The sequence below is a fragment of the Pseudopipra pipra genome, chromosome 8, assembly GCF_036250125.1.
Source record: "Pseudopipra pipra isolate bDixPip1 chromosome 8, bDixPip1.hap1, whole genome shotgun sequence".
In the NCBI taxonomy this organism is placed as follows: domain Eukaryota; kingdom Metazoa; phylum Chordata; class Aves; order Passeriformes; family Pipridae; genus Pseudopipra; species Pseudopipra pipra.
In genome coordinates, this window is record NC_087556.1 from 25,089,430 (window position 1) to 25,107,287 (window position 17,858).

Here is a 17,858-nt window from a genome sequence, read left to right on the forward strand (position 1 = left end):
AAATTGGGGATGTCTGCATTAAAGGCTGAAATGCAAGCTACAGCTGCCCAGCTCAGAAACAGGTGGAAAGCTGCTTTCCCAAAACAGCCCAAAGTTTTGACATAGACTGCTAAAATCACAGACAGCAGCAAAAGATTAAACAGAAAATCTCTTCTTGAGCAATAACAGCCAAAAGACTCTTCCATATGCTTCAAGTGAGAAAGTTCCAGAGGCTGGCTACTGCACTAGATTCCTTTTGAGTAAAACATCCTGGGTTGTCTTTATAAAACACTTTTTGCTGAAAGGTTAGAAGAAAATTTATCTGAATTCCCCAGGAGACAAAAAGAACTTGTTAAGGATGTCCAGGGCTTGTAAAATGTAGAAGGTACAGGATTGCAATCTTTTCGTACAAGGAAAACCAGCATTGATGTTCCTCTAGAACCAGTCACTTTTTATTCTTTTCTAACAGCTCTAGTATCTTATTATTAATATAAAATAAGCAGGCTTTTGTTAATAAAATGGATATTACCACCAGCACAGCTTCAGAGATTCTAAACAGTTTCACCTGATATAGATGTATTTATAAAACATACACACACAGACCTTCCTTGCTATTCCTGGCTTTCCTCTGTCCCACTCCAGAAGGTAGCTCCAGAGCCTGTTTTAATCCCACTTAGGAAAACACTGGACTCCAGTCTTTCTTCCTGTCTAGGAGATGGGAGAGGGAGATGTACTTAATCTGCTCTCTATGGCCTCCTTCCCGGAAAATACTTCACATATCCTTGTTTGTTTGTTTTTAAATTCTGAGTGATTTTAGTGCCAGTGAAAGTTGCTGCAGTGACAGCCCTGGGAAACTGCAGGCCTCCCACTTATGCACTAGCAGGGGCTGTGCCAGCTGCCCTGATCCTGCTGAAGACTGGGAGCTCAGCTGCCTCTTGTAGCATCCATCCTGGGAATAACCATCCCTCAGCTCAGGCTGCTCAAGACAAGGCAGGGGTCAGAGCATCAAATTTTCAGGCAAAGAAAATGTACTGAGCTCAGACAGCAAGCAGCAAAGCTTGTTTTAAAACTGATTTTTAAAGTATTAAAACATTTAAAACTGATATTCAAAGTATTTCGCTTGGGGTCACATGGGTCTACTGTAGGTTTTCACTGCTGGAGAAGGAAAGATCAGGAATAACCTTCTCCCACAAAAAATACATGCATGGGCTAATTTATAAACAATAATAGATAACCTGAGACAAAGAGTAGGAAAATCTCACAGGATGCTGAGGGAGCAACTCAAAATCTCACCTTTACAGAGTTAGGAAAATGGTAACTGAGATGCTCTCTGCTGCATCAAACCCCTCACGGTACAAGAATGCCTGGCAAGATTTCACCCCAGTCAGTGAGCTTTCCTGACAGGTAATATGGAGACACCAGAGAGAGATCAGAGAGCAGCGATCTAGTAGCCTACCACCAAGGGCTACTCCCAGAAAGACCATACTCCACTTCAAATACTTCCACAGACCCTGGCACTCCAAGACAGGAAAGAATGCCCTAGAGGAACAGGCTCAGAGTTGACAAGCATGGCTGGCATCCTGGATGTGTGTTTCCTCAGAGGGGAATGCAGCTCTTATGTCATCCCATTCATTATCCATTCTGCTGAGCACTCTTAGGGAAGCAACAGCCTGATTTCCATTTCCGGCCAACAACATGACCTTGTCATTCTGCAGCCGCTGCTTCCAGGGGCAGACCTGCCAGTAGAGGAATATGACCCAAATTTGGGGGCTTCAAAACTGGTGCTAGCAGTCAGCCCTTAATAAACATGTGCATCTCACACTTTATGAAAGGTGTTGGTTTGGCAGCAGAGCACACCAAGATCCAGAGAGGTTCAAGGCCACACGAGCTCTTCTACCACACTACACAATGTCCCGTGTGTATCACACTGGACATTCAAACCTTTCTGGATTATTTATGAACTTCATACATTACAGTTTGCATTTACAGGCATGTCCTGGACAGTGGAAAACCATGCTTCCAGTATTTCAGGGTCAGCTATGGAAGACTTCTGTAAAGGAGACAGAATGGCAGTGCGGAGCTCCTGTTTAAACACAGCTACGGTTAGTAGAGGTTTGGCATGCTTCTCCCCTAAGAACAGAGACAGGGATGTTTTCCTTGCAAACAAGTTTGAATCAAGCCTATAAAATCATGCTGCTGACTACTCAGGGCATCAGAGCCCAGTGCACCCATGCTTTTAGCAAGTATGCTTTACAGGAGAAATAAAACACACCCCCTTGGTCAGAGAAACAGTGCCAGCAACATATCAAAACATAATTATTGCCAGTCAGGTTTCAAACACAGTATGTATGGGACCACACACATATTTATTGACACTTACAGTCTATGAATATTTTATTCTATCCAGTGAGTCAACTCTCACAAACTGAAGAAGTTGCATTATAATAATGGATGTTACTACACAGCACTACAGCCTTATTGTGAAGCCGTGGTACACCCAGATCCTGTGCTAGAGCAGTCAGTGCCTATTAAGAGCAATTAAGAATACACTGCAGCATACTAGTGCAATATGTGATATTCTGATAAAGACACAGATTTGGGGATGTATATTCTGCCCACAAAAGTAGAATGCTCCCAGTCCAAGGACTTGGTTAGCTACACATTGAGCTCCTCTTCCAGAAACTGGAATAGGGAACAGATTTGCCAAAATTAATAGCTCAATAAAATCAAAAAGAGAATATTAACAATTACCACAAAGGTCAGCCCAAGCATGAGAGCATCAATTAACACCATCACCATATTCAAGCCTATACAGGTGCTACAAGAAATAGAGTATTTCTCTGCTCTACCTTCACCCTAGGATAATTTAAAGTGTTATTACATTATTGTCCTTCATGGCCATTCTTTGAAATAAGGCCTAAATGCCCACCAGGCAGTAGCTCAGGTTACCATCACACCAGGACGATCACCTGCACAGCTGGCTGACATTGTCTCACTGCCCCCACCTGCCTGTACCTGTGTGTCATCGCTTGTCTTAACAGCCCAGCACAGAGACCATCTTTCAGGTCTGTGTGCACATGTCTCGGTGCAAAAGCATCCTTGCTTTATAATAAGCCCTCTTATGCACTCCAACCCCCCCTCCATATTTATAAATACATACAATGAGAATACCATATAACTGACATCTTGAATGTGAGCTTGAAGGAGTAAATTATTATTATTATAATACATTCACCTAGAAGGCGGTGCAAAGACTGAGAGCAACAAAGTGCGAAGACTAACTAGCCTGGATTATATTCCACTTTAAAATCCTTTGAGGTGAAGAAAATCACCTGGTTTCCTTTTGCTTTCCTTCCCACACCAAATGTGATTATGTTCCTGCCCAGAAGAGGATAAATAGATCCTGGAGACTACATTTTTGCTCTTATCATAAAAACAAAGGGAGATGCACTATATTAAAAAACTTAGTAATTACGAACTTACTTTCAATAAAGCCTTTCTCTAGAGGTGTGAAACAAGGCCCAGCAAAGCTACTAGGGGTTTTTTTTTCCATTAACTTGACTGCATTTGGCTTTGACACTACCTGATTAAGCAGCAGACACCACCAATTTCAAGCAGAGAGCTGCTACTGTGCAGCTCTCTGCCTTCTTCATGCAATATTTACACAGCACGCTCCAGGCAAGAAGGTGTCTGCTCCTGCTACATGAAAGCACTCAGCTTCACAATGTCAAACAACACACGGTGCTGTCAGCCCCTCTAATGAACCTGCTCTTCTCTGTGGTTTCTGGGGACAGTTCCCTTTGCATGAGCAGGCATAGATTAAGTGGATACAGCACGAAAAAGGAAGATCAAAAAAAAAGAAAATCACCCCACATTAGAAGGTCCAGCTGTTTCCTCCCAAATGACTAAATTAAAGAGCTTGTACGTCACCTCCTGCCTCAGGTAGGGGCACATTGAATCCCTCTTCCTGTTTAATCCACATAAAATGGGAAATGGGTTTGAGGAAGACAAAGACTGAATACGAGAGTAGTATTTTTTTGGACTGTACTTTTTATCAGATAAAGTACAAGACTGCTTTGAAAGCCAAAGAAAATACTGTAAAATGCTGCCACACACTTCATGGCTGGCTTTGGTTCAGCCACTTAACTTCTTGCCTCATCTTCCCAGTGAGAGTACCAGCATATACCCTACCTTGCTGGGATGGGAGGAGACAATGCCTTTGAGCTGCCCATCTCTCTAAGGGCTGAGTGCGGGTGTGAGATGAATAGACAAGCTGCTCTGGGATGCAGGAAGTCTGGGCTCCATTTCCTGTTCCAACACTTGTTTCCTTAGGATGTCTGTTCACCTCTCTCTCTCCAAGATTTGGTGTCTCCATTCCTCTCCCTTTTAACTCAAAAGCAGTGAAACACATAATTCTGACTACAACCTATCAAGCTGTGTTGCACTAGTGGGCCCCAGCACCCACACATTGACCCCACTCAGGGATCTCATGAAGCCAGAGGTCACTTGCAGCTGGCAGGAGCCAAAAGCACTTGTCTCTTAGGAAAACGTCCCCCTGGCAACCAGCTCCCACTGAAAGTCAATAGTAGCATCTCCATCGCTTTTAAAATGGAACTTGGAGGCTTTTGGGAGCTGTTGCCCCCCGCTCACAGGCTTGCTAAAAGCTTTTCCCTGAGCTTTCATTTGGCTGCCCTCCCAGCACGCTGCAGGTTCAACTGCAGGAGAGGCAGTGCAGGCAGCCTGCTGGGCTGTCAAGGCTCCGGCGTTACTTCATCCTGCCCTGACCACAGCGAATCAGAACAACTACCTCGTCTCTCTATTGGTTTTTAATCTATTGTTAAGGCTGGGGACAGTCATTTGCTTTGCAAACTGTTGAATTTAGATGCCACTTTCTCTTACCTGAGTGTTACCAACCCACAGCTCTGCTGGAAGAAAGAGCTGTGAGTGCTCCTTACTCTGCTGGGCTCCTCAGCAACCCAGAGAAGCAGCCTGGAGTTCCAGAGGCAAGAACTGCCAGGCAGCACATGGTGAAAAGCACATAAATGCCCAAAAACATCTGAACTACTTTGCAAACCTGCTCTGAACAAGCTCAAAGGACTGTGCCTCTCTTTGGCACTTCCTAGGACAAGGTAACAGGGAACAGACCTCCAAGAGAGAGAACCACATGCAGGTATGGCAGTGGAAGGCTGAGGAGATGCTGAGAAAGGGAAGAAAGTGAATCTGTCGAGTCAGTGAATAGGAAAAACCTGTACTTTATCTCAGCCTCATAAAACAATGGTGTCCAAAAAGTAAAAACCCAATAGGACATGGAAACTAAAACCTCTTTTTTTAGAGAAGAATTTCACTTCAACAAGAACATTTCAATCAAAAACTGATTGCAGTGATAAGGAAGAGAGAAGTCCTCTGGGTGAAGGCAGCTTTGGACTAGCAAAGGTTTGATCTCTCCCTCTTGCTGTCCCTGCTCCTCTGGCCATTTGGGAGTAGGGACTAAGAGTTGAACCAACCTGCAGAGAACTGTCTGCTCATGGCTTCCAGGTATTTCAGAAATATTGACTTCTTTTCTTCCTGATGTGTTTCATCAGACTTTAAAAAACAACCAAATCTTTGTATACAGTCTCCATAAGATTTGCAACTGAAACAGGCAGACTGGTGGATCTTTGTCTATGTCTACCTCAGTAGGGCAGTGGTCTACACACAGAGAAAGTCACTGCAAGGTTTTACCCCAATCTGCCTTCTCCTGAGCTCTCCTCTGCTCTGCACACAGGGGATTACAGCCCCCTTTGACACAAGCCTTGCCAATGCACAGAAGTTCAGTTCTGAGAAATGATGAAGAGCAGCCTGCTAATTTTCTGGCTCTTGCCCATCACCCCAGGAAAAGATAATAGTAATAATAACCATAATAATTCAGGCCAATGAGTCAAGCTGGATCATGGCCCTTGGAAGGAAAGCCACACAGGATGTCTTAATGGGGGGAAGGGAAGAGCAGAAAATGGATCACAATTTCTAAATGGGTACTCAATCTACTCACCTAACATTGCCTTCTGATTCATATCAGGTTCTTCACTGCTCTCTACCTGCAGGCCACCAACCATGGGAGCTCTAGGTATGTCACATCTTGTTCACTCTGGAAGATACCTGATTCACAGACCCCAGCTCTGCTAGCTAAAATAGTCAAACAAAGAAAGGCTGAGCTTTCCTTACTCCCAAGCTGCTGGTACTCCTAGCACAAGTGACACATGGAGCTCCTCAACTCAGACCTGCAAGCAGGGCCACACCCACTTGACGACCCAAATAGGGAGAATAAAGCTCCTTTTCCCAGTATAGCAATTCCATCTCCCAGGTAGGAACAAAAGATCCTTGCCACTAAACCCATGACATGCCCAGACTCTCCAGATCTTTGTATAACAAGCAGCTTGCAACACAGAGAAACGAAGCCACCAAGATGCCTGATCACATCTGAGTTCCTCTTGAGTCTAAGCAGTAAGCAGGAGCAGCCAAGAGACAAGGAGCAGAATTCGACCCTCACAGTACAAGATTTTTCTTCAGAGCATGCTGACATTTTACAACAGGTCATTTGTGACAAGCACACTCACATTCTCCTGGGAGCAGTGCTGAAACTCAACACAGCAGAACTCAATCCCTTAAAAGTCAGCAATGCCAGTGCCCTGAGAAGGTTAGCAACCATATCCGTGCAGCAGAGAGATTCCTACAAGAGACCTCAAGACATTCAGAGATGCCATTAGGAAACAATTACCCTGGGGAGGAACTGGGACAGTATACCTGCATCTCAGATGACTAAAATCAGCAATGCACCTCAGTCTAACTGGAAAGAGACAGAGCAGCCACTTGTAAAGCAAGAGCGTTTTACCTTTCCTCCATGCTGTACAAAGCTAAAAACACACAAAGACCAACTGCAACTGGAGCAGAGTAGTGCTGGAAGAGAAAATCTGTACTGATGTATCCATCCCTGCCCTCGGGATAACACAGGCACACTTAGAAATGACCTCAAGCATATAAATGTCTGGTGAGATAATGCACATCAGTAACTACTCAGTCCTCAGCAGAGTGGGGGGGGGGGGTGGGGGATCCTATTCATCTGGCTTCTAATGAATATTTGCCATCACCCAGGTCTCTAAAGCAGTGAACAGGTGAAGGTGCTAATTCAATCTACCCTCCATGAGAGCAAGATCAAGACCATCTGGTAGGCAGAGGCTCCCTGCAGGGCTTCTAAAGGAGTCAGACATTTGGGTAAAGGGCAAATTATCTGCCTAAAGATAACCTGGGAACTGAGAGAGGGGAGGGAAAGATGTCTTTTTTTAAGTTCCACAATGGATGGTTAAAGGAGGCAAGCATCAACAGTGGGTCCTTTTAAAGACAGAATGCACTTCTGGTTTGGGACCATTTAATGTTTAATTCAGACAATCATGATTTCAGACTAAAAGCCAGAGAAGCTATCCCATAAACAGATCAAACCTCATCAACTGAGAAAAGAGACTTTCAGACTGTTTAAAGCTTAGCAGGGGCCGGAAAGGGGATTTGGATTTTGCTACCAGCTTTTTCTCTTCAAAATGATTAACTGACACCTTCAACCATTAACCACACTGTCCTAATCCACCCAGCTTCACCACAGCCCTGCTCAGCCAATGTGTGACCCCTGCTGCATCAGGGGTCTTTCCAACAAACCCAGACTTGACCTTCCTGACATTGTTCTTGTTAAAAGAAAAGGGAAGGGGGAAAGCAAGGAGATTTAACATTTTTAAAGTATTAGCAAGTGCAAATCAATTTTTAAAACACCATCAGCATGGAGAAAGAATGGGAAATTAAGTTGGTAAGTCAAAAGCTGTAAGAGCAGTGGTACTTGTATTGGGGATATACCACTCTAGAAACATGTGGTTACTGACCCAACCTTCTGTTTATCTTTTTACAGGCCACCATCCAGGGCCCCCAGCCAACCAGGTGGTGTTGTGCCACCAGCTGCTGACAGAGATGCAGAGGGAAGTATTGTGGACTCATTCCCTAGTAGGGATTTCCCAGGAGAGGGGAGATAGCTGGCTGGACTCCTATCAAATAGCACTGGATCTAAGATTTTAATCTCTTCCCCCATGCAGAGCCCTACAAAACTTCCAGTGAGTTATTAATATCTTCAGAAGTTTCACACTCATGGGATCATAGCAGAGGACAAGTAAAGCTGCCTTCTTTCTTTTACTTTCTTGAGTCAAGGCCACAAAAGCTGTGCTCATATCATGAAAAACACCTGCTCCAGGCAATGACTCCTTGCTTCTAAGCCAAGCAGTGCAGGAGCTTATGTGCTACTCACATTTAGCCCTCTCCAAACGCTCGCAAAGGTAAGACCGTGCCTTCATATCTCCAGGTCCCCCTATGGTCCTGAGAGATCACAATTAAAAGGAGAGAGAGTCACGTTAAAACACCTGCAGTATCCAGGCCCCCATCCACCAGAGAAACACATCATTAATCTGATGCCAAGGCTCCTTCACATGGCCTGAAGGTATGGCATGAAGTCGTTTAAGAATGTTGGAGGTAGAAAGGCTTCTTGATATTTCAGAGCCACAAAGGACAGAAAGCACAAAGCTTTGTACTCTCCAAACTACCCATAGGCAATGGAGAGAGCTAAATCCCAAGCTATGCTCATATTAATTTTAGAAGATAAGAGTTGTTTCACATTAAAAAAGAGCACAGAACCAAAGTAACCATGATCAGGGGATCAGACCCAGGGAATTAAATTCCTTGAAAGTATGGGTTCACCTTAAGTCAGTTACTCCAGCCAAAGGTAGATGAAAAGCTGCAGCATGTGCATCTGCATCAAACTGCAATTGAGGAAATGAAGAATAGTCCAAGACTTTTGGACCTGTGGGCTAATTTACTCATGTAGAAGAAAAAGCTCCATAAGGACATGGTAAACTATTATTTTAAACTGAATTATTCCAACATTTGCTTGTAAACTCAGACCCTATTTTCCTGAATACTGTAAAACCAGAGATTGAGAGTCAGTGGAACAAAAGGCAGACACACATCTAGTCACCCAACAAACCATTTGGTTTGATTTTTTGGCCAAGAACTGGACACATGGAAATGTGTAACTGTTGTACAGAATATTAGAAAAGCTGTACAGTGAGAAGGGGGAAGGGAAAGATATAGATTTGCCACTAGAAGCACTAAAGAGAGCTTCTTGGAATAGTTTAGGTTACTGTTATTAAAATGCAGTGACAGGGATCAACAAAGATGTGTTTCTACAGGTAAATATGGGAAATATTTTCTTTCAAATCCTGTAAATACAGAATTTTAAAAGCTTGTTTTCTGGTTATTTTCCAACAAACAAGAAATTAACAGCGTCAATTTCTCTTGGTAATCAGGGAAGTGTTGTTACCAGTTCTTTTCTATATTTTGGTGCTTGGCAGACCTACTTCTCTGCTGTCACCTTTCATGTGGGATAACAGCCTGCAGCTGTGGCAGCCACAATTCACAGCAGCAGCTTGCAAAAGGTGAAGAAGCCTTTCCCACCTGGAAGTGGTGAGTGCATAATAGACTGAACAACAGGTCCAGCTGTAACCTTAGAGGACATAAGACCTAGAACTTCCTCCTATGAATTAGGCACAAGATGCTTAACTCTATGGTAGATGAGAGCTTCAGCTTTACAAGTCTGCATCTCCCAGCAACATAGTGCCCTCTAGCCTTAAACTGGGTTATGGTCTAAGCCTTAGAGGGAAAAGCTCAGTGGTATGAAATACTAATACGTAGGTTTAAGTCCAATCTTTGTCCTTATCTTTCAAGCAATCCATTCAGCTGCTGACCAGCTCTAAAGAAATCTGGCAGACAAGCAATGCCAGGAAACACAGTATACTCAGTGCAATATCACAGCAGATATAACACCCCCTCAGGCTTTTCCTTACCAAAGCTGGAAGATTTACCTTCTCTATACACAAAATCCAACTTTCTGTGTTTAAAAATATATATTGTATCTTGAAGAAGAGTTAAAGGATTTGGTGCAACTAAAATGCAGAAGCAGCCAGAGAGAGAAGAAAAGATACCTTCTCTACTTATGTGGAAGGACAAAAGCTACTAGACTATATGTGCTGCAAACTCTTTCAGGCAAAGACACCTCCACATGACACGCTGCAATACCGAAGTACGGGAAGATTGTTAAAAACTCTCCTTTACTGCTGTGCTATTAGCAGTAAGATGTGAAAGGAAGAAGGCGAACGAGAGATGAAAGAGCTCCAAACGCCAAGTCTGCCTTGATAACCCTGCAGACCGGCTGCCCCCTCAAAAAGGTCTGAATGTAATTTGTGCTTGAGAAGGAGCGAAGATGCGCTCAGTACCGCCGGCTCCCTGGCCCCACCAGCAGCCGAGCCCTGCTCCCCTCCACACCGAGCACCCCGGCCAGGATGGGGAGAACCCGGGGACCTGGGAGACCTTCCCCATCCTGCGCTGGGTCTTGCGAGGAAGAAGGGAAGATCCACCTCCAGAGGGGAAGGAAACTTCAAAATCATAACACTAAAACGAGCCAAGAACCAAACGGGATGAAAGAGGCTGAGGAAGAAGATCCGCACCTCCACAGCAGGAGGCCGTGCGGGTCCCCGCTGCCCCCGGGGTCCCGCGGCCGCCCCACCTGGGGCGGGTGTCTCCCCCAAAGCCAGGCGAGGGACGGCACCCCGGGCACCGCTCCGGTCCCGTCCCGTCCCACCCGCACACGTGTGGCCGCCCCCCGAGGGGCCGGGGCTCGGCCGGGCCCCGCCGCCACTCACGTAGTGCTTCGAGGGGTTCCTCCGCTTCTCCACGTCCACCACGTTGGCGTCCAGCACGCTGTAGGACAGCATCTCCGCGCACCCCCGGCGGCGCTCCGCCGCTCCCGCCCGGCGCTGGCAGCACCCTCCGGCCGCGCTGCCGCCGCGGCGATGCCGGGCGGGCGGCAGGGAGAGAGGGAGGCAGGCGGGGAAGGGAGGATGCCCCGGTGCCGGCTCCGCCCCGCGCCGCGGCGGCGGCTCCGCGCTCCCGGCAGCCCAGCCCGGCTCCGCTCCCTGCCCGCTGCCCGGGGCTGCGCGGCCGCTGCGGCGGCGGGAGGGGCCGGGCCGGGCCGACGGCTCCGCCCCCGGGCGGCCCCGGGGGGCTCCGGCGCGACGGGACGGGGCGGGAGGGGACCGGGAGCCACCGCCCCCCTGTGCCGGGGGCGCGGCCGGGCCGCCCGGAGATGGCGGGCGGCTGTCCCTGGGCGCCCCGCTCCCGCCCGGAGCCGCCCTCGGACCCCCGTTCTCTGCAGAGACACCCCGGGGACCCGGGACCGCCCGAGATGCCCCAGGACCCTCCATCACTGGAGAGAGTGCCCGAAGTACCCTCCCCAAGCAGCCGGCCAAGGTCACGCCGGAAAGCCGCGAGGGAAGGGCCGAGCCCGCTCCCACCAGGCTCCAGCTGGGAGCTCAAGGCGGCCACCGCTTGGGGAGGTCCCCAGTACCCTGTCCCGCAGGGACACAGAGGGATCAGAGCTGGAGGAAGGTCACACAGAACCTCTGTCACGACGGCTTTTAGAGCTATAAACACATTTTGGCCCTTTGTATATACATATACAGATAAATGAGCATCATCTTCCCCAGTCACACCCCAAAAATAAGAGTTTGCCCCAGAAATTTCAGGTTGGGGTTCTTTTTTCTTTTCAATAATGCGTCATTATTTTACATATGATTATTTAAAAGTTATGTCAGAGATGGGAACTTCAATGTGATCTTCCAGCCTTCAGCTCATTTTATGACATCCATAAGCTGTTCACCAAATTAACTGAGGTCACTAAGATCTCCTGTTCCTCTGAAGCCTCTTGAGCAGCGGCCCATGCAGATTTTTCCAGTAAGATTCCAGAGTGCTGCTGATGGCTCCAGATCTGCAAGCCTAGGAGAGGTCCCAGCTCCTGGCAAAATAAGCTCCTTATTTACAGTGAGAACAGTCATCTCAATGTAATTTCATTGGATGCCCTATAGATACAATTTCTGAATCAGAACTTTTACAATGTTACTAGCCCTGCAACAATGATCATGTGACAAGACACCAGAGTCACAAAGCTTTATGTACAGGAACCTGAAGGCCGACATTAAAAAGTTTGTGTTTTCAAACCACACCTGGTTTCCATAAGTTGCTTAAAAAAAAAAAAAAAAAAAAAGGAAAAAAGAGGAAAAGCAGGAGCAGCCCCCCATCAGCACAGAAGCTATCAACTACTGCCAGGTGGGAACTAGGAAGGTACCTGCTGCATAATGCCAGGGACAGATGATCTGAGTCAGCCTTTTCCTCCCTCTTCGGCTATTATACATAGTTTACTAAAACTAATGAACTGACATAAAATGCTAAAATCCCAGCATCCCACTCTAGGATGTGCACAGGTATACATAAGACCAATTTTTGGTAACAGGGAGGGTGACAAAGGGAAAAAGCTCAAGTGCACACTTTCATTGTCACGTTTGAGGTTTGTCTTTTCTTCTTCAAAGCACCTTCTCCCTCCTCTTCTTTGAGGGACTTCCCACCCCTACTCCCCATGCATGACAGAAGGCAGCAAAGCAATTATTTACATTAGAAACCTTTACTGTTTAGACTGGCCAAGAAGTCCCTGGTGTGCAGAACAAACAGAAGATTCCTCCTTGAAAATGTAAATATTCAAATAACCCATTGATAAAAATATTTCTGGTGTAGCCAGTCTTTTGGGTCTTGGATGACTCTTCCCTGTGAGCCATTATCAATATACATCACACATTCCATCCCCTTCTTCTATCACCCTTTCCAAAAAAAGAAGAGAGGGTCCCCTCCATTGTTGAAAACACTCAGGGTTTGTTTTAAAACAGCTATCAAAACATGTCATTGTGAGGGAAAGACACAAAATACATCATTCTCCAAACACACTGCCCCATCCTTCCTGACATTCTACTAATTGGCATCTTTTTACTGATATTCTCAACTTGTAAGGAAGGAGCTGCTATTTTCAGTCAAACCTGAGACTCCTGCCTTAGAGTTTATTTTCCCTTGATGTCTATCCCGTTCTTTCACAGCATCTGGTCCACTGTTCACCTTCCCTCTATTCAAGACAATTTGATTCTCTTCCATTTTAGACAACCCTCTCCACCTGCAAAGCCTGCCCAGTCCTTGTACAGCTCTGTCCCCCTCCTCCTCCATCATGCTATGGTTTTGTGCTCACTGCCACCTTTTGCTCTCCTTGCTGTTTGCTGCATCTGTCCACCCATGTAGGAAAAATGTATGTTGCTAGGGGCATGGATTGTTCTCTTAAAATATGTGCAACACCCAGTCTAGTGGGAGCCCAATCTCTGACTATTGCAACACTGGCACAAAAATAACCAAACCCCCTTATTATGCTGCAGGCTTGGGAAAAAATCTGCTCCTGTCTTAGGCAGCAGCTGGGAAATTGAACCTGACGGCACTTCCCAGCCTTGTGTTGGAGAGCCAGGCTCCGGCTTCTGGGACTGAATGAAAGAAAGGCTGGGTATGCAGTGAAGAGCAAGGCAGGCTCGTTGCCTGGCCGACCCCACATGTGGAACAGCCTGTACCCAACTGGGCCGTGAACAGGCGGGCTGAGCCACCGCGAATTTATAGGAACGTGGCTAAGTCTAGGGATTTTAATGCTAAAACTCTTAGTAGTTACATTTTTTTTCTTAAGGTCTCCATTACTGAAGCCCTATCATTCCATGGGAATATCACTGCTATTATAACGATTTTAATACATATATTAATATAAATTTTAACATTTGATTTAATAATTCACCTTCACAGGCTCACAATAAAATTCAGCTGAGGAACACCCTGGGGAAATTCAGACTTCTGAAGGCTGAGATAAACCAGCTATTTTTAAAAGCTTTTTTCTACTCTTTTGCTACATGGGTATTTGGGCAAAGATTCTTTTTTTTCTTTTTTTTTTTTTTCTTTTTCTTTTAACAAACAGGTAATCACATTAGCCTCACAGATCTAGTGCAGCTACAGCCCAGCAGCCTAGACCCTGCTCCAATTACAGCAAAAGCTGATGCGTGACAGAATGTGTGTGTGTGACGGTCTCAGGGCTGGAACATGACTTGAGTTTTCATATTTCAAGAGGACTCTGTCATGCTGGCAAATTTTTAGTAAATAAGCATTTGAGCTGTAAATTGAAAACACTTGGATCATTAAATCAGTGAGAAAATAAAACAAGGGACAGGCTTTTCTGTGCTCCATCAGGGCTATTTCTAATGCCTCTTTTTAATTTGTGGCATATCAGTGTAGATAAGTAAACCCCCTTGGGGTCTAACAGTCCTGTCTCTGGTGGCTGGAGTTGTTGTTAAGGATAATTTTTCTTTTTGTTTTCTGGCTGGGCAGCCAGGTGGAACACGGTTTTCCTGTCCCACTAACGGTGCTCAGCACCCTGGGGGGAAGCAAAGTGCCCTGAGCTCAGCCTCCTGGGGGAAGGGGAGCTGTGCAGTGCTGTGCATGACAGATTAGCCACACAACTCATTACTGGCAACCCGAGTTGCATGCATAATCTGCTAGACATGGTACTAGAGATGTGCCCCTTAGGGGTTTTTTGGCTCTGATGTGCAACAGCTCAACACAGAGCCTTTGTTACAACCCCATCTCAGCTTCTGTACTTACAAAACCTCAGCTTCTTAAAAGGGCTGCTTTCCATGCAGTTCCCTTCCACTTCAGCGTTTCCACATATACGGCTTTTGATAGGAATGACAGGAATAGTAGAGCCTGTCTGGCATTCAAATCTCAAACTCTGAAACACAAAGCACGATGCAATCTTTTTTTTTTTTTTTTTTTTTTTTACATTTTAAAAAGCCAATTGCATTTCATCTTCTTGGGAGATTGCTGCTTTTCAAATAAAATTCACTCTGGAGATAAATAGGCCCAGCTAATATGGTAGAAAGCAGCCAAAGGAACCAGCAGCAGTGCTGGCAGAGAAACTCCCCCCCTCCTAGAGCACAGTATTGTGCCCTTTCCCCTCCCAGCCTCCTCACCAGAGAGTGCTGCTTTGTCAGCCCCTCTGTACAATCTAGTATAATGGAAAAACCAAAATAATCATTCCTTCTGCAAGCAGTGTATATGCTTTCCCAACGGCATAACAGCTTTTACTTACATTATGAAAGAGCTGCTTCACTCTCTGGACTTAAATTATAGATTATCCTTTTCTTGAAGCAGCTATTTTACAGTTTAACCCTTTCATGACTAATGTTATTTTTCAGTCCTCTCTTACCAGTTGTGGATGAAGGATTTCCAGTCACAGTATGTGCACTGCACGCTCTTCAGGGCAGTAGCAGCAAATTGCACACTGTTATTCATCCATGCACACCTTATACTTTTCCATTGTTATGAAGGCTTTGTAGATATCTGTTGATGTGCTTAAAAAAATAAAGCAAGCCCAAGCCACAACTGAAGTGTGAGACAGCTGAAGTTGCACAAACCGATCACAGGTTTGGATTGGGATTCCCCAGGTTTCTTCCTGGATGCTATCCCTGTCTTCAGTCACTCTCACTGTTCTCAAAATAGCACATTTTGAGACTGGTTCTGCCTTATCCTCTGCAGCAAATGTCACAAGCCATTATTGAAAATGCAGGCTTGTTACAAATAAAGTCAATCTAGGAAGAAGCTGTTGTTCTTCACATTTTCTTCCCATGTTACCTCTATGTATATATACATGGACACCAAGTCCTCCATATTACCAGATTTAAAATTTACACTACTCCTTTTAAAACTTGAATTTCCTTGTCCACTATTTTTACTCATTCACCCCCCTCTGAAACCAAACAGTAATTTTATTTGGCTGCACAGTCCCTAGAGAAAGTAGAAGAATTTATCTGCCAATATCCAAACCAGAAAACATTTGACTGACAGACTGTGAACTATAAAAATGTACAAATAAAACCTTATGAAAAGTTACTCGTGGAAGTGCAGTTTGAACATAAGTGATGAACACACAAGCTTGGCACTATAAGAAGAAATCTGTAACATGCAACTTCTACCACTCAGCAGTGGAATGCATTGATTTTGTTTTGTTACCTTCATGCAAAAGAAAAGTAGTTTTCCCAGCTGAAAGACTTCTTTAGAAAGAGCATTTTTGAATCTCCTCAACAGCAACACCAGTCCCATGGGTAGACAAAAACAGTTTGCTTTTTTTTTCTGCCCCAGACATTAGACTGGGGTTAGACATTGTAGGGCAGTGGTGGGGATGCTTAGAAAACCAAATGCCCTCTAGGATGTTAATATGCAGGGCCTGATGCAGGTGTGATTTTCAGTTTGGAGCAGTAGACACACCATCCACAAAATTTCCAGGCATTTATTTGGATCCAGACCTGTGTTAAGCTATGGCCATGCAGCACCAGGGATGCAAGCCTAAAGACAGTTTCACTGATGGGAGTCTTAGCCACTGCTCTAGTGACTGAGGCACACAAACCACCTGTGAGACAAAGGCAGCTTCACCTTCAGGATCATTTCCATCAGTTAATAACAGCATCTGGGTAAGTGACAATTACATTATCCTGAACATTTTGATCCTCAAAGCCATATTGGTGGCCAAATTTCACTTTAGCATCTAACTTTGAGCACCCAAGGTGCTGGTCTTTTAGGAAGGACAATATATTCTGCAGAACAGCAGAACTGTTCAAGGATAGTGTAAGGCAGAGGAAGAGCATATAAATACTACTGTGCTCTACGTAAATTTGTCCAGCTGTTAATGGTAAATGTTCTCTTACTCCATTTCTCCTGATCTCATTTCCTCTTCTGCTTTCTAATTGCAGAAAGTAGTACAAACAAAAATAGTTTCATTACATGCAACACCTGCTGCCTGTTCTGAAACAGATGTCTACAGCATCATTAGACAATTATTTCTTTAGCCTTTTTCAGTGGGACTAATTTCAAACATCTTTGAGCTAAATCCTCCTCCTTCAGCTTCCTCTGTATTTCTCATCCTTTCCTACATTCAGAGTTCCAACAAAAACTCTTTTCTGTATCAGTTTGCTCCTGTTCTTTGTCCTGGATCACTGTACTCACAAAAGGACAAAGAGAGAGACTATACTTTGAACCAGGAATTAAGTTCAAGAGACACTATTGGGGAAAAAAGACAAGGTGGGGGAAGAAAACAATAACAGAATATTAGCCAGCAGTGTAAGCAGTAGTTTCAGAACACTAGCTGGCTTGTTACAGCTCAGAGGGTTTTTTGTGGGCATTACAGCAAAGAAGAGTTTTACACAAATGCAAGGGCAACCCCTACACTCTCAGTGTGAGTGACCAGTTTTGGCAATAAGAGGAAAACCCAACCTCAAGCACCCTTTTCATTTCTCTATGACTTTCATATCTTGCCAAGAAGAGCACATGTTAGAATCAGGTAGGCCTGCAGGGCTTGCGTGACTTCACTGTTGGGGAAAACATTTGAGGGAAGATTCCTCCCTCCTATTTCCAAAGATCATTGTAATATTTGGATGAGGTCTCCACTCCTGGGAGGAACCATGAACTTTCCAGGTCAATAACAGACTTGGCATATACTGCATTTAATCACATTGGCTGCAATGACACACATTTGTGATTTATCTTACCTTGTTCCCAGAAGAGAGGTGTGAAGGTGGCAGAGAGCTCCAGTTCTAGCTGGTAGGGAAGGAGTGTTCATTCTTCCAATCAATAACAAAAAAACAAGCTAAAACAAGAGCTGTAGGACATGTTGTGCCAGGTTAATTGGCATTGCACTGTTCAACACTTGCTGAAAATCATTCCTTTAGGTTATTTCTTTCACTGGCAAATTCCTGGTTATACTATTCTCAGGCAATCTTGTTCAGCTGGGCTGGTTTCAACTTGTAAATTACTGTGATTAGATTAGAATAGTCTGCATTGCACATTTAAAAGATATTAGTGGG

The 17,858-nt window shown here is 45.0% G+C and overlaps 1 protein-coding gene across 3 annotated transcripts in view; it reads right to left on the reverse strand.

Annotated features, from left to right (window-relative positions):
* The window catches only part of SH3PXD2A (SH3 and PX domains 2A), a 260,811-nt gene extending 249,837 nt beyond the window's left edge, over positions 1-10,974 (reverse strand). For 2 of the 3 annotated variants that reach the window (XM_064663221.1, XM_064663220.1), the window contains exon 1: positions 10,743-10,974. In XM_064663221.1, the coding sequence (XP_064519291.1) occupies positions 10,743-10,814 (72 nt within the window). In that variant the 5' untranslated portion in view covers positions 10,815-10,974. The remainder of the gene's footprint in view (positions 1-10,742) is intronic. The other variant, XM_064663222.1, reaches the window with a different exon arrangement.
* Between the last annotated feature and the right edge of the window lie 6,884 nt (positions 10,975-17,858).